Source organism: Pristiophorus japonicus, chromosome 9 (genome assembly GCF_044704955.1).
Source record: "Pristiophorus japonicus isolate sPriJap1 chromosome 9, sPriJap1.hap1, whole genome shotgun sequence".
Classification (NCBI taxonomy): Eukaryota; Metazoa; Chordata; class Chondrichthyes; family Pristiophoridae; genus Pristiophorus; species Pristiophorus japonicus.
Genome location: NC_091985.1, coordinates 152,233,092 through 152,258,871, shown reverse-complemented (window position 1 = coordinate 152,258,871; position 25,780 = coordinate 152,233,092). Strand labels below are relative to the sequence as shown.

At 47.5% G+C, this 25,780-nt stretch overlaps 1 protein-coding gene across 1 annotated transcript in view; it reads left to right on the top strand.

Moving 5' to 3' along the window:
* kif25 (kinesin family member 25) overlaps nucleotides 1-25,780 on the top strand; it is a 227,842-nt gene that overhangs the window by 180,876 nt on the left and 21,186 nt on the right. The window contains exons 12-16 of the mRNA XM_070891009.1: nucleotides 8,325-8,479; nucleotides 8,559-8,771; nucleotides 10,317-10,472; nucleotides 16,870-17,003; nucleotides 23,576-23,680. Of these exons, the coding sequence (XP_070747110.1) occupies nucleotides 8,325-8,479; nucleotides 8,559-8,771; nucleotides 10,317-10,472; nucleotides 16,870-17,003; nucleotides 23,576-23,680 (763 nt within the window). The remainder of the gene's footprint in view (nucleotides 1-8,324; nucleotides 8,480-8,558; nucleotides 8,772-10,316; nucleotides 10,473-16,869; nucleotides 17,004-23,575; nucleotides 23,681-25,780) is intronic.

Here is a 25,780-nt window from a genome sequence, read left to right as displayed (position 1 = left end):
GTCAATGCATCCGCTATTTCCAAGGCCACCTCCTAAAGTACTCTGGGATGCAGTCCATCAGGCCCTGGGGATTTATCTGCCTTCAATCCCATCAATTTCCCCAACACAATTTCCCAACTAATAAAGATTTCCCTCAGTTCCCCCTCCTTACTAGACTCTCTGACCCCTTTTATATCCGGAAGGTTGTTTGTATCCTCCTTAGTGAATACCGAACCAAAGTACTTGTTCAATTGGTCTGCCATTTCTTTATTCCCCATTATGACTTCCCCTGATTCTGACTGCAGGGGACCTATGTTTGTCTTTACTAACCTTTTTTCTTTACATACCTATAGAAACTTTTGCAATCCGCCTTAATGTTCCCTGCAAGCTTCTTCTCGTACTCCATTTTCCCTGCCCTAATCAAACCCTTTGTCCTCCTCTGCTGAGTTCAAAATTTCTCCCAGTCCCCAGGTTCGCTGCTATTTCTGGCCAATTTGTATGCCACTTCCTTGGCTTTAATACTATCCCTGATTTCCCTAGATAGCCACGGTTGAGCCACCTTCCCTTTTTTATTTTTACGCCAGACAGGAATGTACAATTGTTGTAATTCATCCATGCGGTCTCTAAATGTCTGCCATTGCCCATCCACAGTCAACCCCCTAAGTATCATTCGCCAATCTATCCTAGCCAATTCACGCCTCATACCTTCAAAGTTACCCTTCTTTAAGTTCTGGACCATGGTCTCTGAATTTACTGTTTCATTCTCCATCCTAATGCAGAATTCCACCATATTATGGTCACTCTTCCCCAAGGGGCCTCGCACAATGAGATTGCTAATTAATCCTCTCTCATTACACAACACCCTCCCCCCTAGTTGGTTCCTCAACATATTGGTCTAGAAAACCATCCCTTATGCACTCCAGGAAATCCTCCTCCACCGTATTGCTTCCAGTTTGGCTAGCCCAATCTATGTGCATATTAAAGTCACCCATTATAACTGCTACACCTTTATTGCATGCACCCCTAATTTCCTGTTTGATGCCCTCCCCAACATCCCTATTACTGTTTGGAGGTCTGTACACAACTCCTACTAACGTTTTTTGCCCTTTGGTGTTCTGCAGCTCTACCCATATAGATTCCACATCATCCAAGCTAATGTCTTTCCTAACTATTGCATTAATCTCCTCTTTAACCAGCAATGCTACCCCACCTCCTTTTCCTTTTATTCTATCCTTCCTGAATGTTGAATACCCCTGAATGTTGAGTTCCCAGCCCTGATCATCCTGGAGCCACGTCTCCGTAATCCCAATCACATCATATTTGTTAACATCTATTTGCACAATTAATTCATCCACCTTATTGCGGATACTCCTTGCATTAAGACACAAAGCCTTCAGGCTTGTTTTTTTAACACCCTTTGTCCTTTTAGAATTTTGCTGTACAGTGGCCCTTTTTGTTCTTCGCCTTGGGTTTCTCTGCCCTCCACTTTTCCTCATCTCCTTTCTGTCTTTTGCTTTTGCCTCCTTTTTGTTTCCCTCTGTCTCCCTGCATTGGTTCCCATCCCCCTGCCATATTAGTTTAAATCCTCCCCAACAGCACTAGCAAACACTCCCCCTAGGACATTGGTTCCGGTCCTGCCCAGGTGCAGACCGTCCGGTTTGTACTGGTCCCACCTCCCCCAGAACCGGTCCCAATGCCCCAGGAATTTGAATCCCTCCCTGCTGCACCACTGCTCAAGCCACGTATTCATCTGCGCTATCCTGCGATTCCTACTCTGACTATCATGTGGCACTGGTAGCAATCCCGAGATTACTACTTTTGAGGTCCTACTTTTTAATTTAGCTCCTAGGTCCTTAAATTCGTTTCGTAGGACCTCATCCCTTTTTTTTACCTATGTCGTTGGTACCAATGTGCACCACGACAACTGGCTGTTCTCCCTCCCATTTCAGAATGTCCTGCACCCGCTCCGAGACATCCTTGACCCTTGCACCAGGGAGGCAACATACCATCCTGGAGTCTTGGTCGCGGCCGCAGAAACGCCTATCTATTCCCCTCACCATTGAATCCCCTATCACTATTGCTCTCCCACTCTTTTTCTTACCCTCTTGTGCAGCAGAGCCAACCACGGTGCCATGAACTTGGCTGCTGCTGCCCTCCCCTGATGAGTCATTCCCCTCAACAGTACTCAAAACGGTGTATCTGTTTTGCAGGGGGATGACCACAGGGGACCCCTGCACTACCTTCCTTGCACTACTCTTCCTGCTGGTCTTCCATTCCCTATCTGGCTGTGGACCCTTTCCCTGCGGTAAGACCAACTCACTACACGTGATACTCACGTCATTCTCAGCATCGTGGATGCTCCAGAGTGAATCCACCCTCAGCTCCAATTCCGTAATGCGGACCGTCAGGAGCTTGAGGTGGATACACTTCCCGCACACGTAGTCGTCAGGGACACCGGAAGCGTCCCTGAGTTCCCACATGGTACAGGAGGAGCATAACACCCGACCGAGCTCTCCTGCCATGATTTAACCCTTAGATACACTTAAATTGGCAACAACAATGTTAAAGTTACTGACTAATATAAGAAGAAAAAGAAAAACTACTCACCAATCACCAGCCAATCACTTACCCCCTAGGTTGTGACGTCACCTTTGTTTCTTTCTTTGCCTTCTCCCTGTAGCTGCACCGGCACGCCTCTCGCTGACCCCGGACTCGCGCTGCTCCGAGCTCCCGCCTCTTCGACTGACTGCTCGAACTGCTCGACTCCCGCTGGCCTTTATAGGCCTCTCGCCGACCCCGGACTCGCGCTGCTCCGAGCTCCCGCCTCCTCGACTGACTGCTCGAACTGCTCGACTCCCGCTGGCCTTTATAGGCCTCTCGCCGACCCCGTACTTGCGCTGCTCCGAGCTCCCGCCTCCTCGACTGACTGCTCCTCAAAAGTAGTAATCTCGGGATTGCTTCCAGTGCCACGTGCTAGTCAGAGTAGGAATCACAGGATAGCTCAGATGAATACGTGGATTGAGCAGTGGTGCAGCAGGGAGGAATTCAAATTCCTGGGGCATTGGAACCGGTTCTGGGGGAGGTGGGACCAGCACAAACCAGGTGGTCTGCACCTAGGCAGGACCGGAACCAATGTCCTAGGAAGAGTGTTTGCTAGTGCTGTTGGGGAGGAGTTAAACTAATATGGCAGGGGGATGGGAACCAATGCAGGGAGACAGGGAAACAAAATGGAAACAGAAGCAAAAGACAGAAAGGAGATGAGTAAAAGTGGAGGGCAGAGAAACCCAAGGCAAAAAACAAAAAGGGCCACTTTGCAGCAAAATTCTAAAGGGTCAAAATATGTTAAAAAGGCAAGCCTGAAGGCTCTGTGCCTCAATGCGAGGAGTATTCAGAATAAGGTGGACGAATTAACTGTGCAGATAGCAGTTAACGGATACGATGTGGTTGGCATCACGGAGACATGGCTCCAGGGTGACCAAGGCTGGGAACTCAACATCCAAGGTTATTCAACATTTAGGAAGGATAGACAGAAAGGAAAAGGAGGCGGGGTGGCGTTGCTGGTTAAAGAGGAAATTAATGCAATTGTAAGGAAAGACATTAGCTTGGATGATGTGGAATCGGTATGGGTGGAGCTACGGAATACCAAAGGGCAGAAAACGCTAGTGGGAGTTGTGTACAGACCTCCAAACAGTAGTAGTGATGTTGGGGAAGGCATCAAACAGGAAATTAGGGGTGCATGCAATAAAGGTGCAGCAATTATCATGGGTGACTTTAATATGCATATAGATTGGGCTAACCAAACTGGAAACAATACGGTGCAGGAGGATTTCCTGGAGTGCATAAGGGATGGTTTTCTAGACCAATATGTCGAGGAACCAACTAGGGGGGAGGCCATCTTAGACTGGGTGTTGTGTAATGAGTGAGGATTAATTAGCAATCTTGTTGTGCGAGGCCCCTTGGGGAAGAGTGACCATAATATGGTGGAATTCTGTATTAGGATGGAGAATGAAACAGTTAATTTAGAGACCATGGTCCAGAACTTAAAGAAGGGTAACTTTGAAGGTATGAGGTGTGAATTGGCTAGGATAGATTGGCGAATGATACTTAAGGGATTGACAGTGGATGGGCAATGGCAGATATTTAGAGACCGCATGGATGACTATAACAATTGTACATCCCTGTCTGGCGTAAAAATAAAAAAGGGAAGGTGGCTCAACCGTGGCTATCAAGGGAAATCAGGGATAGTATTAAAGCCAAGGAAGTGGCATACAAATTGGCCAGAAATAGCAGCGAACCTGGGGACTGGGAGAAATTTAGAACTCAGCAGAGGAGGACAAAGGGTTTGATTAGGGCAGGGAAAATGGAGTACGAGAGGAAGCTTGCAGGGAACATTAAAATGGACTGCAAAAGCTTCTATAGATATGTAAAGAGAAAAAGGTTAGTAAAGACAAACGTAGGTCCCCTGCAGTCAGAATTACGGGAAGTCATAACAGGGAACAAAGAAATGGCAGACCAATTGAACAAGTACTTTGGTTCGGTATTCACTAAGGTGGACACAAACAACCTTCCAGATATAAAAGGGGTCAGAGGGTCTAGTAAGAAGGAGGAACTGAGGGAAATCCTTATTAGTCGGGAAATTGTGTTGGGGAAATTGATGGGATTGAAGGCAGATAAATCCCCAGGGCCTGATGGTCTGCATCCCAGAGTACTTAAGGAGGTACCTTGGAAATAGCGGATGCATTGAAAGTCATTTTTCAACATTCCATAGACTCTGGATCAGTTCCTATGGAGTGGAGGGTAGCCAATGTAACCCCACTTTTTAAAAAAGGAGGGAGAGAGAAAACAGGGTATTATAGACCGGTCAGCCTGACATCAGTAGTGGGTAAAATGATGGAATCAATTATTAAGGATGTCATAGCAGCGCATTTGGAAAGAGGTGACATGATAGGTCCAAGTCAGCATGGATTTGTGAAAGGGAAATCTTGCTTGACAAATTTTCTGGAATTTTTTTGAGGATGTTTCCAGTAGAGTGGACAAGAGAGAACCAGTTGATGTGGTGTATTTGGACTTTCAGAAGGCTTTCGACAAGGTCCCACACAAGAGATTAATGAGCAAAGTTAAAGCACATGGGATTGGGGGTAGTGTGCTGACGTGGATTGAGAACTGGTTGTCAGACAGGAAGCAAAGAGTAGGAGTAAATGGGTACTTTTCGGAATGGCAGGCAGTGACTTGGTGGGGTACTGCAAGGTTCTGTGCTGGGGCCCCAGCTGTTTGCATTGTACATTTATGATTTAGACGAGGGGATTAAATGTAGTATCTCCAAATTTGCGGCTGACACTAAGTTAGGTTACAGTGTGAGCTGCGAGGAGGATGCTATGAGGCTGCAGAGTGACTTGGATAGGTTAGGTGAGTGGGCAAATGCATGGCAGATGAAGTATAATGTGGATAAATGTGAGATTATCCACTTTGGTGGTAAAAACAGAGAGACAGACTATTATCTGAATGGTGACAGATTAGGAAAAGGGGAGGTGCAACGAGACCTGGGTTTCACGGTACATCAGTCATTGAAGGTTGGCATGCAGGTACAGCAGGCGGTTAAGAAAGCAAATGGCATGTTGGCCGTCATAGTGAGGGGATTTGAGTACAGGGGCAGGGAGGTGTTACTACAGTTGTACAGGGCCTTGGTGAGGCCACACCTGGCGTATTGTGTACAGTTTTGGTTTACCAGTGTTGAAAGGGACTTGCAGGGTGTCACATCAACTAGCAGTCTGTACTCCATCAGATTACTAGGGTTGCTGAGGCACTGCCCCAGGGGACTGACAATAGATCCTTGGAGGATAGCCCTACTCTCTGCTCTCAGGAGCACAGCATTCATCCTCCCACCCCTGCCACTCCACCGGTGCCCTTGCTGTTGCCTGTCAGCCAGCCAGCCCAGACTATTGCAGCCCAGGCCGAAATGGTGAAGTCCGTAGCCTCAAGGCCCAGAGCTCCTCGAGTTCGTCCTGCAAGGCAATCCCCACTGAAAGTCAGCAGCCTTCCACCAGCCATGCCATAGCCACTGGGATAGCACTGCATAGGAGCACTATGACAGGCAAATGCACATGCATGACAGTCACCAAGTGAATGCGCAAGTGTGATTAGTTGCTTTGGTGTAACATTGCATGGATAGATGGATACATTTTGATTGGAATGTTTGCGTTGTGGTGGATTTTATTTCAGCAATGTGGCAAAAAGGACGCTGTGATGGTCAGTAACAGAGGGAAGGTGAGGTGTGGGACTAATGTTGAAAGGGGAATTGGGGGTTGCGTTCACTGGTACCGCAGGGGGATGATTCAATTCCTGATATCACCAGCCAGAAAGTGGCTGTCTGGGTTGCCTCCTTCCTTCCACTTCATCCTTCTCCTTTTCCTCCTCCTCCTCCTCCTGCTCCTGGTCTTGAGCTAGTGCCCATACCCTAGTGACAAGGGTTGTGTGATCATAATAGCCCAGGTTATGGAGGATAGCAGACCACCACGAATGGGGACACATGCTCTGGTGAGAACTGTAGGGCTCCTCCAGAGTGGTCCAGGCAGCAGAACTGTTGCTTCAGCACCCAAAAGGTAAGCTCTAATATGTTCCGTGTGGCAGCATGGCTCTCGTTGTCAGCATGGTGGCCGCGTGTGGTTGGATTGCGGAGCAGCGTTATGAGCCAGTTGGTCAGCGGATAGCCCTTGTCGCCCAGTAGCCACCCTGTGGTTTGTCTTGGTGGCTTAAGGACTGAGCGAACAGCGGACTGGCCCAGAATAAAAGCATCTTGACTCCTACCAGGATACGGGGCATTCACCATCATGATGTGCTGAGCATGGATCGCGCACCAATTGCACATAAGGCGCCCACAAAGCCACGTGGGTGCAGTCAGTGGCATCCTGCACCATGGGGAAGGCCGCTATCCTGGCAAAGCCATGTCCATGCTCCACCTGCTTCTCTCTGGTTCGAGAGAAAACAATGAAATTCCCTCTCCTGGCATATAGAGTGTCTGTCACCTCTCTTATGCAGCAGTGGACAGTGAACTGGGAGATGTTACAGATGTCGCCAGTTCCAGCCTGGAAGGTTACCGATGCAAAGAAATTCAGGGCCATGGTCACCTTCACAGCCACTGGCAGTGCTGTTCTTGCCCTTGAGTGAGGCAGCAGGTCTGGTTGCAAGAGGTGGCAGAGTTCCGTGAGCACCTCCTTCTTAAAGCGCAGATGCCTCACACACTACTCCTGGCTCAGGCTGAGGTAAGAGAATTGCTCGGAAGACCCTAGGTGGGTAAGGCCTCCTGCTGAGAGCCCTTCTCCTCCTCCTTACTCTGCGAGCAGCTTGTCCTCTCCTTCACTGCCTCTGCTGCAGCTCTCTGTCATGCTGCAGGCCAAAGGGGATGACAACTAGAGCCCCCATGATTGGGAGCAAGTGATCTGACCAGAACCCTTGGAGTCAGAAGCAAGGCCTTCTCCACTTGCAGTACCTCTCCCCGTCACCTCACCAACTTTAAATAACTCTTGAAAACTCCAAACACTTCCACAAACTTACACGAGCCAGTAGAAATCAAAAAGCAATTTAACTGAAAGTTGGTGATGATCCCTTTAAATAAGGCTGGTGGGGGGTGGGGGGGGGGGGGGCGGCAGGGGACATCCTTCCTGCTGCCAAACGCATGTTGAGTTGTGTGAATTTAAGAGAGGGCGTTAACTCCAGTATTGAGGATGAAAATGGCAGCAAACTGATGTTGCACGCTGATTGACGTCACGATCTGCCTACTTACCATACTTATAGTGCACGCTCCTAACATCCGCCCTACCACCCTCACCAAGCTGCCGTCCGGTACGGCTCACACCAAAGGTTTGTGCCCTCTGCACAGATGCCATTTTAGTCCCAATTGACCACCTGTAGTGCCAAAACAGGCGCTACGCAACCGAATTTCTAGGCCAATCTTTTTTGCAACCGTTATGCAAATTCTGAAGCCCCAGTAGGAATGCACAACAAATGTAGTCTATCTTTGTATAACATCTGCAATTTGATATCAGTTCTTCTACTCGAGAGTCTAACCTACCATGTTTCCTCATAAAACATCATTTGATTGTTTGCCACTCACCATAGTACTCCTTCATAATAGCTTTCAAAGACTACAGAATACATTATATAGAGGATCCGTTGTTCTGCCATTTGTAATTCATGATTAGTGGTGTTACTTGATCCATTTGTTTCTCTCTTCTTAGGCAGTCCCCCGGAGTCGAGGATGACTTGCTTCCACACTAATATGAGTTCTCAGGTGACTGATGAGTCCGATGCGGGATCTACATATAACAAAGCTGTTTGCTGTATTACAGACATGTTGAGAATCCCACAAGTATTCTGAATCTAATCACCCATGGCCTACGACATAGAGCCAAGCACCCAACATTGGTCCATGCACATTCCTCTCGATCCCATCTTGTGATAACAATTACTATTACCACAAAGGTCACTGCTGCCAATAGATCTGGTAAGGAAGCCATAAATGAGAATTTTCCCAGTTGTCGAGTTTATTGACTGTCTTTCAGTTTTGTATGTCATTGTTCTAGATGTACGGATGAAAAGCACGTCAGGATCAAGTATATTTCGACCATTGCAGCGTCAATCCTGCAAGCAGCTGCCTTCTCCTATCACGGATAACAATTCAGCACTGCCTTCCCGATCTTTGTCTGCTAAGCACTTTTCCGCAGAACCTACAGAGTTTCCCAAGTATCTTAAAACAAAGCTACATCTGGTGGATCTTGCCGGCAGTGAATGCGTGGGTAAGCAGCCTTAAATCATCCCTCAGGGCTACAATCAACTAATCATGTGTGCTGTAAAATAATCACAAGATTGTTTTATCAAATTTTACCAAATAGATTACGACTAACAAAGGTAATTAGATCTGCCAAGATATACCATGACAGTAACTTAAAAACTGCTGAAGCATTGGCATCGATTGGCTGATTTTCCTCCATCAGTAATTTTGATATTGCCCTGTCATCATGTGCAAAATGATGGGCATAGTTTTAGAATAAGGGGTCGCCCATTTAAAACAGAAATGAGGAGAAATTTCTTCTCTCAGAGGGTTGTGAATATTTGGAATTCTCTACCCCAGAGAGTTGTGGAGGCTGGATTATTGAGTATATTTAAGGTGGAGCTAGACAGATTTTTGAGCGATAAGGGAGTCAAGGGTTATGGGGAGCGAGCAGGGAAGTGGAGTTGAGGCCAAAATCAGATCAGCCATGAACTTATTGAATGGCAGAGCAGGCTCGAGGGGCCAAATGGCCTACTCCTGCTCCTATTTCTTTTGTTCTTAAAAGGCAATGCAACAGCATAAAGTTTGGGATTTCCCACTTTCCATCCAACGGTTTCTGACCATGACTGGGATGGGTGGGGCAGAAAATGGCTCAGAGATGCACTCTGCTGTACCAACGCTCATTTTTACATCATCCCAATTCCACACAAGCAATATGCTGAACTGTATATGAGCAATCAGTATATTTCCTGTCCCTTGTGCCATAGCACCATGTTTGGTCACTGCCGTCCGGTTTTGGAGGCAGAGGAATGGTGTTGAATTTTTTTTACCAGCAGAAAGCTTGGCCGGTTGACGATACCACAAAATGGGGGGGGGGGGGGCGCGTGGGGAGGGTGAATTTAAAACGTTTTGGAAAATGTTTGAAACTTTCACTGGCATCTTGGAGGCTGCAGACATCACTATGCTGCAGCAGGTCTTCGAGACTTGCTGCTGCTAAACTCTGCCCACTGTCTGGCTGGACTCTCCAGTGGGGCTGGGGAGCCTGCCTGCAATACGTTAAAGGTTCTGAGGTCAAAAGAACTGCTGGGCAGAAGTCCTGCGAGCCTGAAGATGTGCCCCAAACACACGAAAGCAGAAAACTTCGGCCAAAGTCTCATTTGGGCAATATGGCCAACAATTCCCATGTTCTGACAACGGTTTGAAAAGGCAGTATCAACTCGGGTGTGTGGTGGTGGGGTGCTATTATTGCCTTCATTACCCCCGGGCTAGAGAGAGGAAAAATCAGCAAGTGTTTCTGCTCCTGATCATTATCAAACCTGTTGATAGCCAGCTAAGAGTTGGTAATGGTGATAGCCCAGCAGCAGATCTTCTGCCATTGCTGAACACACAACCCAAGATGACTGGCAAGGAATGGGAAAAAAAGTTAAGAAACCCTAAAAAAAAGAACTCATTTTAATATCTTGTCGTCATTTTGAAATTTGGATGTTTTTTTTAAACTGGATGGTTTACCAGTCTGCATGAGCCATACCAACTTCTCTTAGTATTTAATGTGCTGTTTGATTTCTGTCAGGAATGTCCGGAGTAACCGGCGCAGCTTTGAGAGAGACTTCATTTATAAATCGAAGCTTATCAGCATTGTCTGATGTGCTTGGAGCACTGGCGGAACAACGATCCCACGTACCTTATCGAAACAGCAAGCTCACTCATTTGCTCCAGGACTCTATAGGTAGGAATATATATTCTGTAAAACACTTCTTCCGCAATAATCACATCAGCTTTGACATCAAGTTCTTGGTCCTGATACTCGCTGTGCATGTGTGTAAAAGCAGCAAAAGTGCACTCCGCCCAGAGGTTACAAGCAGCAGCACTGATAATTCAAATTGCTGGCAATATACATAGGGTGGGCATGTTCTAGGTGCTAAGGATGTGAATGAATGCAAGCCCATTTTGGGAGGGCAATTTAAAACATGCCGCTGCAGGATATCAGCTTTGTAGCAGCTCAATAATTCACTGTTTGCAGGTCCTGAAGTGACCAGCATTGTGGAGCACTAATTTAACCTGCATTGTGGAACAGTGATTTGCTGGGCTGATCTCGACGTGCTTACTGATGGAAATTGGGTAGCTTGTTGAAATTGCTTGGAAGTTGGCACAGATTGTGTTGCAAAGAATGGCGAGTAGCATTCGGGGAAGAAGCTGTGCTCTCTACATTCATGGGGCTGCAGTTGACGTTTTGCTGAACGAAATGGACAACAGAAAGGCGATTCTCATTCCCCCTCACGATGGCTACAGACTTGCCAAAACAGGGACCTGTAGGGCCTTTCAGCAAGATAAATGCCTCCAGCACATGCATAGGCTCAGTGCAAGAAGAAATTCAACAAGCTTACATGCTGAGAGGTTGTTTCCCCTGGATGGAGTGTCTAGAACTAGGGTTCACAGTCTCAGGATAAGGGGTAGGTCATTTAAGACTGAGATGAGGAGGAATTTCTTCACTCGGAGAGTTGTGAATCTTTGGAATTCTCTGCCCCAGAGGGCTGTGGATGCTGAGTCTTAGGGGCCGAAATTGGCTACACCCCGATAGGGGGCAGTGACCTATCCAAAACCAGACATTCGACGCCCGGCGCAGAAGTCCTGCCCCAGAAACGAAATTGGAGTTACCGCCATTCATAGGAAGTGCAACGCAATGCCGTGCGCTCCACTTCCTGTTGGGACGGGATCGGGGTGCTATTCGGGTGCATCCCGGAGTGCTACGCGGCCTCCCCGCGTAGGGCTAACATTAAAGGGGAGGGAAGCTGCGAGCTCTGCAGGCCTTTTGATGGGCCTCCACTGGGCCAGCAAGGATGAGGGATGCCGTGGCCACAGTCTAGCACTGAAACGGAGTGCCGGGCTGTAAGATCACGGTCCAGACTCCGTGAAAGCATTGGACAACGGTATGAGTCGGGAAAGAAAATAAAATGGCGGCACCAGTGCAGCGCACCTCCCCTTTAAGTTTCGCCCCTCGATGGGCGTGCGGCCCGTGAGACTGGCACCAGCATCGCCTGTGGCAGCCTTGCGAGGCACTGCCCAACTTCCCCCGCGGGACGAAAAGGGGTCACCGCACATGGCGATGATGTCATCACCAAAGGCACAGCAGCCCGGGACGCTACTGGATTTGCGCCTCCATTAACTCCTGCGCAAAATCGTGGGAACCGGTAGCGCCCTTCCCCCCCCCCCGCCCCCGGAGGCGCTAATGGGAGGCACACAACAGGGGAATTTCGCCCCGTTTGAGTATATTCGAGGCTGAGATACATAGATTTTTGAGCTCGAGGGGAATCAAGTGATATGCAGATCAGGCGGGAAAGTGGAGTTGAGGTTGATTATCAGACATGGTATTGAATGTGGGAGCAGGCTTGAGGGGCTGTATGGCCTACTCCTGCTCCTAATTCTTATGTTTGTAACCTCTTCCTATTTATGCAGGTGGCACTGCTCTGCAGAGGAACACAAGTGCCTATGCGCAAGTCTTTGATGACTCCAAGCATCTTTGGAAACCCAATTATTTGGAGGAAGCCTAGTGCACGTGCTTTCTGATCCCCAAGTTCCATGGTGATGAATTCCCCAGCTCTGATAAACACTCTCACTTGGTGAACTGAGCTGCAGACTGACTGATGTTGCGGGTGTTTGCTTTGGTCCCCTGTAACCCCCGCCAGCACCTCCACTCCCCACAAAGAAATTAAAGTCACCTTCACTTCAAAACCAATGCTGTACCATTCCTGCACACTGGCTCTGAGTCACCTTGTAGCATATCTCATAGTTGCCACCACAACCTTCCTGGTGAATCTGAGCACATGAAGACAGCATATAGAAACATAGAAACATAGAAACATAGAAAATAGGTGCAGGAGTAGGGCATTCGGCCCTTCGAACCTGCACCACCATTCAATATGATCATAGCTGATCATGCAAATTCAGTACCTCATTCCTGCTTGTTCTCCATACCCCTTGATCCCTTTAGCCGTAAAGGTCACATCTAACTCCCTTTTGAATATATCTAACGAACTAGCCTCAAGAACTTTCTGTGGTAGAGAATTCCACAGGTTCACAATTCTCTGAGTGAAGAAGTTTCTCCTCAACTCAGTCCTAAATGGCTTACCCCTTATCCTTAGACTGTGACCCGTGGTTCTGGACGTCCCCAACATCAGGAACATTCTTCCTGCATCTAACCTGTCCAATCCCGTCAGAATTTTATATGTTTCTATGAGATCCCCTCTCATTCTTATAAACTCCAGTGAATATAAGCCTAGTCGATCCAGTCTTTCTTCATATGTCAGTCCTGCCGTCCCAGGAATCAGTCTGGTGAACCTTCGCTGCACTCCCTCAATAGCAAGAATGTCCTTCCTCAGATTAGGAGACCAAAACTGTACACAATATTCAAGGTGTGGCCTCACCAAGGCCCTGTACAATTGCAGTAAGACCTCCCTGCCCCTGTACTCAAATCCTCTCGCTATGAAGGCCAACATGCCATTTGCCTTCTTCACCGCCTGCTGTACCTGTATGCCAACTTTCAATGACTGATGTACCATGACACCCAGGTCTCGTTGCACCTCCCCCTCTCCTAATCTGCCACCTTGCAGATAATATTCTGCCTCCCTGTTTTTGCCATTAAAGTGGATAACCTCACATTTATCCACATTATATTGCATCTGCCATGCATTTGCCCACTCACCGAACCTGCCCAAGTTACCCTGCAGCCTCTTAGCCTCCTCCTCACAGCTCACTCTGCCACCCTGTCATGTATTCAACTGTCATTGTAATCCATGTATAAACTGACCTAAGTTGTACACCGTGAGAACACTGACCACTAGGTGGTAAACTTGTGGGAGATACTACTAACCTGGACTTTCAGGTATAAAAGGGGAAGCTCCACCAACCTTCATCACTTTAAGGCTGGAATAAAGATTACTGGTCACAGAGTGACCTTCTCTCTAGCATGGGCCTCGTGTGCATTTGTACTGTATAGTAAGGACATATCATTGGCGACGAGAAACTGGGATTTAAGCCACGTGAGCATGGCCACTAGCAGCACAGACGAGAGGTACTGTGTTGGTGATGATTGGGCCGATTTTATTGAGAGACTACAGCAAAGTTTTGTCACTAAGGAATGGCTGGGACAGGATTCGGCCGACAAACGCAGGGCTCATCTCCTGATGGTTTGTGGATCCAGGACGTACTCCCTGATGAAGGACCTTCTAGCGCCAGAGAAGCCGGCGGACAAGACTTTTGAAGAGCTCAGTAAGTTGATCGGAGAACACTTCAAACCGGCGAGCAGCATGCACATGGCGAGACACCGGTTTTACACGCACTGGCGGCGAGAAGGGCAAAGCGTTCCAGACTTCGTGGCAGATCTCCGGCGACTGGCGAGCCTATGTAAGTTCCCAGATGCATGCAGAGCGGAGATGCTGCGAGACTTTTTATTGAGGGCATCGGGCACGCTGGGGTTTTCAGGAAACTGATTGAGACCAAAGACTTGACCCTGGAAACGGCGGCTTTAATAGCCCAGACATTTATCTCAGGGGAGGAAGAGACCAGAATGATGTTTGACAAAAATCTTGGTTTAAATGCAGCAAATGGAAGGGAGTCAACATTGTTAATGCGGCTTCTTCAGGCAGACAGGTGCAGTCGAACCCAAAGGGGGGATTCAACAGAGACAATGGCTAGCTGAACGGCGATTCAGGCCATCGCAAGGGACAATGCGGCCAGTAATGGGGCCATCAACACCTGTCAATGGTGCGTTTAAGGACAGTTACAGAGACAGTCAGAGACGATCGACTGGTATTGGACCTTTTGTTTCCAACAACGGCTCATGTTGGAGGTGTGGAGGCAAACACACAGCCAGAACTTGCAGGTATCAGCAGTATACCTGCAGAAATTGCAACGTCAGCGGTCACTTAGCGCGTATGTGCAGGAAGCTTGCAGCCAGGTTGATGTACGAGGAGGACGGGCCCGATGTAAGCCCTACGAGGCCAAATGGACACTAGGGGAAATCGCTGGAAGCCTGTGCTTCCTGGAATAAAGCGTGGCTCCGGGGTGGGTCGGGGCTGGGGGCTCGACATCCGGGGGTGTTCGGCATTTGGGAAGGATTCTGATGGGACGGGGTGGGTTGGGTGCGGGGGGAGTGTTCCCGGTGTTGGGTGGGTCCGGAGCCGGTGGGGGGAACACTCTTGGGATGGGGGGGGTGGGCTGTTTGGGGCTGGGATTGGGAGAGACTTTTTCACTCGGGGAGTTGTTGGCCTGTGGGGTTCCCTGCCGCGGTGAGTTGTTAATACCAACTTCATTGGATGTGTTCGGGAGGGAGTTGGATGTGGTCCTTGCGGCTGGGGGGGTCGGGGAGGGTGTGGAGGGGCATGGGGGGGGAGGTGCTGGGGTGGGTGATCAGCCATGATCTTGTTGAATGGCGGTGCAGGCTCGAAGGGCCGAATGGCCTACTCCTGCACCTATTTTCTATGTTTATATGTTTCATACGTCCTTGTATGCCTATAATAAGGAGGTGCCCAATGACCCACCTCTTCTGGAAACAGGAACAGGAATTGTTCAACACTCCCCAGCACCGCAATGGAAAAGTTATGAAAAGTCCACTTGTGCTGCAAATGAACTTAGTTATACCGCTCTCGGAAACAGTTTCAAATTCGAAAACTCACCTGAGAAATGCTTCCTGCCTCTTCCTTTGCAAAACATTGGCTTCAAAAACACAGCCTCCTTCTCTCCTCACTGACTATTTGTGCGGGGGAAGTCTGCACAACCTTGTACCGGTTGGAAGGAGAGAAAAGCTGGTCACAGGTGCTGATAATGTCATCATGACATAGTTTTAATACAATTTGAACAGAAGCACCTGATTCAGCCGTAGTGTAATTTGGAGGCCAGAGGAAACATTGGAGCTGTACAGAACAGGTGCAGAAGACCATTGTGGGTCTGTGTCCATTTCTCATCCCAATTACAACTAAAAAGCAAGCATATAATGGGTGCTCGTTAGAGGAATATCGGGGCAATTATTTTCTGAACATTGTGGAAATTGTTATGTCTTGTTATGTTAGGCAGTTATGGGTGATACATCGGGGGAAACTTTCATTACTTTCCCCCACAGAGATTTCCCTCAGAGTTAATGAAACACATGTTCATTTTAGAAGCTGCACCAAACTACAACTACTAAATTGCTTACATAAAATTATTAGGTTCAACGTCAGAAGATAGTGTTTTGCTTCAGTTATATACTGTACATTCTGTATCCTTATCATTAAATGCATTCACTTTATGACCATATGCAAGATTAGACACACTGAACTGCCGATTCCAACTTTAGCAATTTCTAAGTAGAGGAAAGCCCCTGGTTAAGGCTCTTTATACTACATGTGAAGATGTCATATCCATATGACATTATTTATATATCATGGAAATGACTATATTTAATACTGAGAACACTGATTCCTGACTGCTGTTAGCGTGACTCAGTGCACTCTCACCTCTGAGTGAAAATGTCATGGGATCAAGCTCCACTCCAGAGACTTTGAGCACATAGTATTGTCTGAAACTCCAGTGGAGCACTGAGGGATCGCTGCGCTATTGGAGGTGCCGTCTTTCAGATGATACATTAAACCTCTCAGGTGGACATAAAAAGGACCCATGGCACAATTACTTTCTTCTTTCATAGTAATATGTTTTGTATTTGAGATTAACGACCGTTGCTAATTTACAACCTCAAACATTCCAAATGCAGACATCAATCTAGGTTGGAATTTGCAACCTGAGGTACAATACACTAACCTAATCTACCAGCCGGATACCCCACTGCTTTATTTGGAGTAGCAGTGAGTGTTGGCAGCCAAGGCCACGTCATATTTGCATAGCTTTGGAAATGCAACAAAGTTGGTTGCTCTGATTGCAGGCCCAGTCACCTCGGGATGAGTTTTTAAAACAAAAAGTAGTGGCTATTTTTTTTAAATTTGCAACTACACAGAGTTTTCCAAATATTTGTGGATAAGATAATTTGTCAATTGAATTAGTACTGACAAAGAATTTATAATTTGCCTACATTTATAGTTTGTGCAAAAATACAGTAATATACATGCTAAATACCGGTGTACCTCCTTCTTTAGGGGGAGACGCTAAACTGTTGGTGATGGTATGTGTCTCGCCTGCCCAGAAATATATCACAGAATCATTGCAGTCTTTAGGATTTGGCACCCGAGCTCGGCAAGTGCAGAGGGGTCATGTAAGGAAAAAGATTCCAGTACTCTTAGGTATGTGCACATTCTTCAGTTTTGCATTAGTTTGAAATACGTTCCTGATAAATTTTCCTCATTTGCTTATCTTCCCGTAGCAATTAATTTACCTCAGTAATTCCACAGGAACTGCATATTGGTGAGGGCGAAAACGCGCACGTAGTGAATGCACGGCGGAAGTATGCAGAGCAGACAGATCATGACATCAATTAACGTGCACTGCTGATTTGACGCCAGCACTGCCATTTTGGAGCTCAACACTGTGTCGCACAGTGTCAGCTGTGACTCAGTGGGTAGCACACTCGTCTGAGTCAGAAGGTTGTGGGTTCAAATCCCACTCCAGGGACTTGAGCACATAAATCTAGGTTGACACTCCAGTGCAGTGCTGAGGGAGTGCTACACTGTCAGAGGTACTGTCTTTTGGATGAGATGTTAAACCGAGGCCCTGTCTTCTCTCTCAAGTGGACATAAAAGATCCCATGGCACTATTTTGAAGACGAGCAGGGGAGTTATCCCCGGTGTACTGGCCCATATTTATCCCTCAATCAACATAACAAAAACAGATTATCTAGTCATTATCACATTGCTGTTTGGGGAGTTTGTTATGCGCAACTTGGCTGCCGCGTTTCCTGCATTTCAACAGTGACTACACTCCAAAAGTACTTTTGGTTGTAAAGTGCTTTGAGACGTCTGGTGGTCGTGAAAGGCGCTATATAAATGCAAGTCTTTCTCTCTTAACTTCATCGGCTATAAAACACTGCATGGTGGTTGAGTCCACAAGTGTTACTAACAGAGTTGGCCACCAGTTCCTTGCTTTGAAAGGAAGGGCTCCAAACTCTGCATGAAGCCCTGTGCCAAATTGGTGCCGGACTCCTTTCATGCTCATTGACATTGCACTCAGGCTTTCTGGCAGGCTTCCCAATGCACCAAGCATTTCATTGTCAAACCCAAAAGCCTTCTTCTGTAGCTTGGCCCACCAAAGTCCTCATCTGAATCCTCTGCAGCAGAACTCGTGTGTGACCCCGCCCCCCCCCCCCCCCCCAGCGCTGCGCTGTCCTTGCCCCTGGCCCTAGCTGCAGCACACTCGTGCCCTGTGTCTCACCATGTGCAGATCCCAAGATCCCGCCTCTGTGCTATTCTCTCAATTACATGCAGTGTCAGTATCTGAGCTGGTGGCGGCGAGTGTGAAATTGAGTGACTTCATCATCACTCCCTTGTTGCTCTTCCACCACTGCCTGGCCAGGTGGCAGTTCTTGGGTACCTGAAAAGAGAAAGCCACAAATGTATGGTTGTGGTGGGGGGTGGGGGAGGGGGCGGGGAGTGAAAGGTGCATGCTTACACCATCTGTAGCTTGTAAATCAGAAGAGATTGTGGGATGAGGGGGAAGTGGGATGTGAGCAGGGGGAGTAGGAATGAGGATATCATCATCTTCAATGGTTTCAGCCCTGCCACTGACTGTGGTCTGAGCCATGGCCATTTCAATAATGACCAACACCGTCTCCTCCATGCAGGCAGGCCTGTCCCCTGCTGGTTCGCTCCTGCTGCCTCCAGTTGTGTCCGAAATTGTCCTGCAAGAAATGGGAAAGTGTGCCAGTGAGTGTAATGCAATCTGTTTGGTGATGTGGCTGTCATGGTGACATAGCTGTGTTTGCAAGCTGTGAGATATGGGTGTGAGACTTGCAGCAGTGCTCAGTGTGTGAGGGTGAGGTGAAGCTATGAATGTTAGGTATGAGCCCTGACTGATTAGAGATTGTCAGTAACTTGGTGATGGGGTCTGGTTGCATTGAGCAGTGGCTGAGGCGAGTGGTGCAGTTGGTGGGATACAGCATTTGAAGATGCATTCACTGACCTGGACCACTCGAGAGGTCATTGAACTTCTTGCGGCACTGCATCCAGGTCTTCAGGGCTTGACTCCTGGCATTGACCCCAATGGCTATCTCCTTCCACTACCTTCTAAGCATTGTCTTTAGGGCCGCTTGTGGATACAGCACAGCTCTCTTCCTTTCCACCTCCTCCACCAAGGCCTACAGTGCAGCATCTGTAAACCTTGGAGCCCGTTCTCGCCCATGTTGTGCCATTATTTGGTGTTTTTCAGGTCAGAATTAGTTGTACAGTTGAGCGTCCCGAATCTGGCAATCTCAGGACCGAGGCCGAGCCGGTTTTCGTGTTTTTCTGGACTTTGGAGCATGTTTCTGACGTCCGAAATCCAGAAACACCCAAGCCCAGGTACGGGTACTTCCGGATTTCGGAATGTCAGAAAGTGGGGGGGGGGGGGCGGGGGGTTGCTCTCTAAGGAGCTGTTCAGGTCGTCGGTCCCGTCCAGGAGGTCGCCAGGCGGGCCCCATAGCCGTGGAGAAGGTGTTCGTGCGGCCCTGCCACTGTGGAGCTATTCAGGCGGGCCCCTTCGTCGTGGAGCTATTCAGGCGGGCCCTGCCTCCGTGGAGCTATTCAGATGGGCCCCTTTGTCGTGGAGCTATTCAGATGGGCCCCTTCGTCGTGAAGCTATTCAGATGGGCCCCTTTGTCGTGGAGCTGTTCAGGCGGGCCCCGCCACCAAGGAGGTGTTCGGGCCAGTGGGCTCTGTCGCAGAGGGGGTGTTGGGGCAGGCCGGTGAGGAGGCCCTGAGGTAAGGGCAGCGGCGGCGAGCAGGGTGAGGCGAGCAGCAGTGGGGTAAGGTCAGCGGCGGCACGGTGAGGCCCGAGGTCAGGCAACGGCGAGGACCCGAGGTAAGGGCAGGTGTGGCAAGCGTGGCAAGGCGAGTGGAGGCGAGGCCCAAGGTCGGGCAACGGCGGGGCCTCAAGGTTGGCAGGGTCAGCGGCTCCGGATTCCGGAACATTTTACGGATTCCAGACGACCCTGCCACCAATCGGTCCGGATTTCAGAACTCTGGATTTTGGACGCTCAACCTGTACGACTTCCAGTGCCTGCTCCAGCCAAAATGCATCTCCCCTTTAAGAGATGCAGACTGGCTTTAAACAGTGCAATCTAGCTTTATGTAGTGCTAGCCTTTCACGATTTTGGGGCCCCACTGATGCATGCAGCCAATCAACATAACAACATAAGAATTAGGAACAGGAGTAGGCCATTCGGCCTCTCGAGCCTGCTCCGTCATTCAATAAAATCATGGCTGATCTTCGACTTCAACTCTACTTTCCTGCCCTATCCTCATATCCCTCGATTCTGCTGGTGTCCAAAAATCTATCGCTCAGCCTTGAATATACTCAACGACTGAACATCCACAGCACTTTGGGGCAGAGAATTCCAAAGATTCACAACCTTCTGAGTGAAGAAATTCCTCCTCATCTCAGTCTTAAAAGGCCGGCCATTTACCCTGAGACTGTGCCCCCTAGAACTAGACTCTCCAGCCAGGGGAAATAATCCCTCAGCATCTCCCTGTCAATCCTCCTCAGAATCTTATATGTTTGAACGAGATCACCTCTCATACTTCTAAACTCCAGAGAGTATAGGCCTAATCTACTCAATCTCTCCTCAAAGGACAACCCTCTCATCTCAGGAATCAATCTAGTTAACCTTCATTGCACCCCCTCTCAAGCAAGTATGTCCTCCCTAAAATAAGCAGACCAAAACTGTGCAAAGTATTCCAGGTGTGGTCTCACCAAAGCCCTGTACAATTGTAGCAAGATTTCCTTCCTCTTGTACTCCAACCCTCTAGCAATAAAGGCCAACATGGTATTTGCCTTCCTGTCCCTGCAAGCTAACTCTCCGTGTTCCCTGTACTAGGAAACCCAAATCTCTCTGAACACCAACACTTAATAGTTTCTCACCATTTAAAAAATATTCTGTTTTTCTATTCTTCCTACCAAAGTGAATAACCTCACATTTCCCCACATTATACTCCATCTGCCACCTTACTGCCCACTACTTCACCTGTCTATATCCCTTTGCAGGCTCTTTGCATCCTCCTCACAACTTACTTTTCCACCTAGCTTTGTATCGTCAGCAAACTTGGATATATTGCACTCGGGCCCTTCATCTAAGTCATTCATATAGATTTTAAATAGCTGGGGCCCCAGCACTGATCCTTGCGGCACCCAACTAGTTACAGCCTGCCAATTTGAAAATGACATGTTTATCCCTACTTTCTGTTTTATGTCTGTTAATCAATCCTTTATCCATGCTACTACCTTACCCCAACTCCATGTGCCCCATATTGCTTAACAAGCTTATCGAATGGCTTTTGGAAATCCAAATATACTACATCCACTGGTTCCCCTTTATCTACCCTGCTAGTTACATTCTCAAAAATCTCTAAGAAATTTGTCAAACACAATTTACCTTTCATAAACCATGTTGACTCTGCCTAATCATATTATGATTTTCTAAGTACCCTGTTACCACTTCCTCAATAATGGATTCAGCATTTTCTGGATGACTGATGCCAGGCTAACTGTCCTGTAGTTCCCAGTCATCTCTCTGCTTCCTTTCTTGAATACCAGGGGTTACATTTGCTACCTTCCCATCTGCTGGGACCTTTCCTGAATCTAGGGAATTTTGGAAGTTCACAACCAATGTATCCACTATCTCTTTTAGAACCCTAGGATGTAGACCATCATGTTCAGGGAATTTGTTGGATTTTAGTCCCATTAGTTTCTCAAGTACTTATTCTCTACTGATATTAATTACTTTAAGTTCCTTGCTCTCATTAGCCCCTTGGTTCCACACTATTTTTAGTATACTTTTTGTGTCTTCTACTGTGAAGATAGATACAAAATATTTGTTTAAAGTCTCTGCCAGTTCCTTGTTCACGAATATAATTTCTCCTGTCTCAGCCTCTAAGGGACCACGCTTACTTTTGCTACTCTCTTCCTTTTTTGCATACTTGTCTCAAATGCATTCCATGAACTCGTCCTCCAGACTACCCTTGCCAATTAATTTGCCCAATCTATATGCAGATTAAAGTCCTCCACGATTATTGTATTACCTTTGATACACGCTCCTATTATTTCTTGATTGATACTCTGTCCAGTGGTATAGCTACTGATCAGCGGCCTATAAACTACTCCCACCAGTGTTTTCTGCCCCTTGTTATTTCTTATCTCCACCCATACTGATTTTACTTCCAGACCTTCTGAGCCGAGATCCTTCCTCTCCACTGTTCTTATGTTATCTTTTATTATCAGGGCTACTACCCTCCCTCCCCCCGTCCCCCCCCCCCCCCTCAGTCTGTATGTCTGTTCGATATTTAGTTCCCAACCCTGATCACCTTGCAACCATATCTCTGTAATAGCTATTAGATCATACCCATTTATGCCACTAATTTGACTACCTTGTTATGAATTCTTTGTGCATTCAGGTAACTAGCCTTTAGTCATTATTCTCTGCTTTCATTTTATTCACTGATGCACAATTACTGTTAAACTCACCCTTCCTGTCATACTCTGCTTATCTTTACCCAAATCGTTACACTGCTCCATTGCCTTGACTTTTCTCTTTAGCTTTCTAAATTTCCCCTTACCTGACCCCTCCCCCCTTTTTAGTCTAAAGCCCTATCTACAGCCCTAGTTATTCAACACTGGTTCCAGCCGGGTTTAAGTGGAGACTGTCCTAACAGAAGGAACAGCTCCCTCTTTCCCCAGTACTGGGGCCAGTGCCCTATGAATCAAAACCCCTTCCTCCCACACCACTTTTTGAGCTACACATTTAACTCTCTGATCTGCTTGTCCCTATGCCAATTTGCGCGTGGCTCAGGTAACAATTCAGAGATTATTACCTTTGAGGTTCTGCTTTTTAATTTGGTCCCTCGCTCCTCAGACTCTCTTAGCAGAACCTCATTTCTAGTTGTACCTTTGTCGTTGGTTCCAAACTGGACCACAACAACTGAATCCTCCCCCTCCCACTCCAAGTTCTTTTCCAGTCATGGGCAGATATCCTTAACCTTGGCACCGGGCAGACAACACACTCTTCAGAACTCCCGACCGCAGCTGCAGAGAACAATATCTATCCTCCTGACTATACTTTCTCCTACCACAACAACATTCCTTTTCACTCCCCCTGCTTGATTGGCCTCCTGTAACATGGTGCTATGGTCAGTTTGCTCATCTACCCTGCAGACTTTTCCCTCATCCACACAGGCAGCAAGAACCTGTTGGATGAGGACAAAGGCTGAGGCTCCTCCAGCACTGCACCTGGCGTCCACGTACCTGCCTGACTCACAGTCACACCTGCCTATCCCTGACCACCAAACAGACCTGTACTACTACCTAACCTAAGGGGTATGACTGCCTCCTGGATCCAAGTGTCCAGGTCACTCTACCCCTCCCTGATGCCCCGCAATGTCTGCACCTCAGAATCCAGCTCAACAACTCTGAGCTGAAGTTCCTCAAGATGCAAACACTTACTGCAGACGTGGTTGTCCAGAAACACAATGCTCTCCACAAACTCCCACATGCTGCAGCTGCGGCACACCATCCCTTTACAACCTTGTTTTAATTATTTAGTTAATTAAAGTTTATGTATTTAAGGGCCTGAAATTGGTGGACTTACCGCCCGCTGCCGCTGAGTTTTCTCAGAGGGTCTTCCTGGTTTCTGGGCGGTCTCCCCTCCGAGCGAGTTTGGTGAAGTCCGCCCGCCGGCAGGGGGAGAGAAGGCCACTGGGTACCGTCCACTGGTGTGTGCCGGCGTGCAACGCCCACAAGAGTCCTCCCGCCCGCCGAGCTGCCAGTTTGGTCCGGGCGGTCCTCTGCTCCAGCAGGGGAAAAGATCGCCGCGTGGAGGCAGGTCTGACGTCACCGGTAAGTATGAAGATCTGTAAAAAAAAAACAGTAGTCCACTTCTTTTCTTTCTTTATTTTTTTGCAGGGATTCAGGTGGATGGGGTCCCCTGAAGGATTTCTGGTGTTTTTTTTTTAATGTTTCGAAAATGTTTTATTTTATCAGTTCCCCCCTCCCTGAGCCCGACTCAGTCCTCAGCTGTACTTTGCCAAGGATTGCATTTGCCGCCCAGAATGGGAGCTGCCGCCCAGATTCAGGGCGCCATTCCCATTTTTGCCACCGGGTGGTCTTTCCCAGATTTTTTCATGAAATTTCCACCCAAAGTACCGTCAGGATCTCAGCGCTCCTTTGGGCGGAACTTAGCTTTCACCAATTTCGGGCCCTAATTAAATTAGCTTGCAGTTTAGTTTTTAACTAATTACTTGATGTAGGTTATAGGTGGATGAAAATAAATGTTTATCTGTAACACAAAGCACTCCTAAGTATTGGAGGCAAAAAGCAGCACCTCCTTCCACCTAAGCTCCGAATTCCCACTCTCCCTAAATTCCCAAGTTTCAACACTCTGTTTTCAAGGGTTATCAAATTTAACCCTCAACATGTTTTACTCCCGTTTGATTTAACTTTTAATAATCTGATTTTGCACAACTGCATCATAGGTCCTTTACAAAGTTTTTTTTTATCCTTTTTTAAGAAAGCTTCCCAACATTTTCTCAAAATCTTTCTTCTCTCTGATCTAAATGATGGGTAGGGAAAAGCATTGCTTTATAGATCTGAAATTCTGCCAAGCCAAGCCAATTTCTGAGGCCAAGCCCTTGCTTGTAAATCAAAAGGATTAACTCTCACATGGATCCTTTCCAAGGATTCATTCAGCTAGACGAGTATGTATCATAAACTATGATCATCTGATGCCAATTAGTTTGATGAAGGCTTGCGTAATGTATTTGCTTCATGGGTTCTTGGCTTAAGAATTCATAGCAACACATTGCAATTAAGAACTAGTTGTTTTATTTAAAAAGTTTAACAATCACACTACACATTACCAGTTCATCCACTAGACTCACAACTGCATACCTCATCGTGGATGACGTAGATTCAACTGACTGAGGTCATATTGAGTCTTGTAAACATCAGGTGGCTGGCTAAGCCACTCACAATGCAACAGCTCTACAACTATTTTGTTGTGCAACAGCTCTACAAACTTGTGAGCACACTCACAAGTGCATACATTACAGCTTGGTTCCATGATTGTTTTGCTAGCCCTACTTCAGGACCAAGACCTTGAGGTTGTGACCTCACTTGCCTCCAGGTCTTGTTCATTCATCTTTCTGTTACAAAGCAGCACATCTTTACTAATAGTCATTTAATTATTAGAATACTGACCCCAAGGTTTTTCCAGCTTGTCAATAATTTTCTTGCAATACCCTTAGCACATCTTTGCTAGTGTTCATTTGCTTAGCCCAAAAACGCGCCGAGACCATCTGAGCAGGGCCCATCTTGATTGGTCTTCTGGTAACACCAAGATGTATAGGTACTTTGCCCAATGTTCAGTTTTGTCAAACTCAAAGATGGGCCCTTTGTTTTACAGAAAGTCTGTCGTGTGTGTTAGAATGATCAGCTGTTCTACCTGCTCCATATTTGGTGGTTATGACAGATGCCTTCCTGTCTGCTTGAGAGGTCATGTTTTTAGAGCATCTGGACAGGGCAAAGGGCCTAACACTACATTTTCAGCACTAGTTCAGGCCAAGGCACTGTGGCTGCAAAATTCGGCACCTTAGCGTTGGTAGTTAAGGCCAGTTTTGAAAACAAAAATGTCATCCGCCTCGCTTCTGCCCACTTTCAATGCGGCCCGCACTGGTAGCCATCTTGGCGAGGCCGATAGCGTGGGTGGGATGTGCGTGTGCCGGCAGTATACAGAGCAGGCAGATTGTGATGTCAGTCAGCGTGTAATGCTGATTTGTGGCTCAACCTGCCATTTTGGACATCACCGCTCCATTCAATGCCCTCTCGTAAACACCCACAGCTGAACATGCGACCAGCTGCATGAGGGACCCTGGA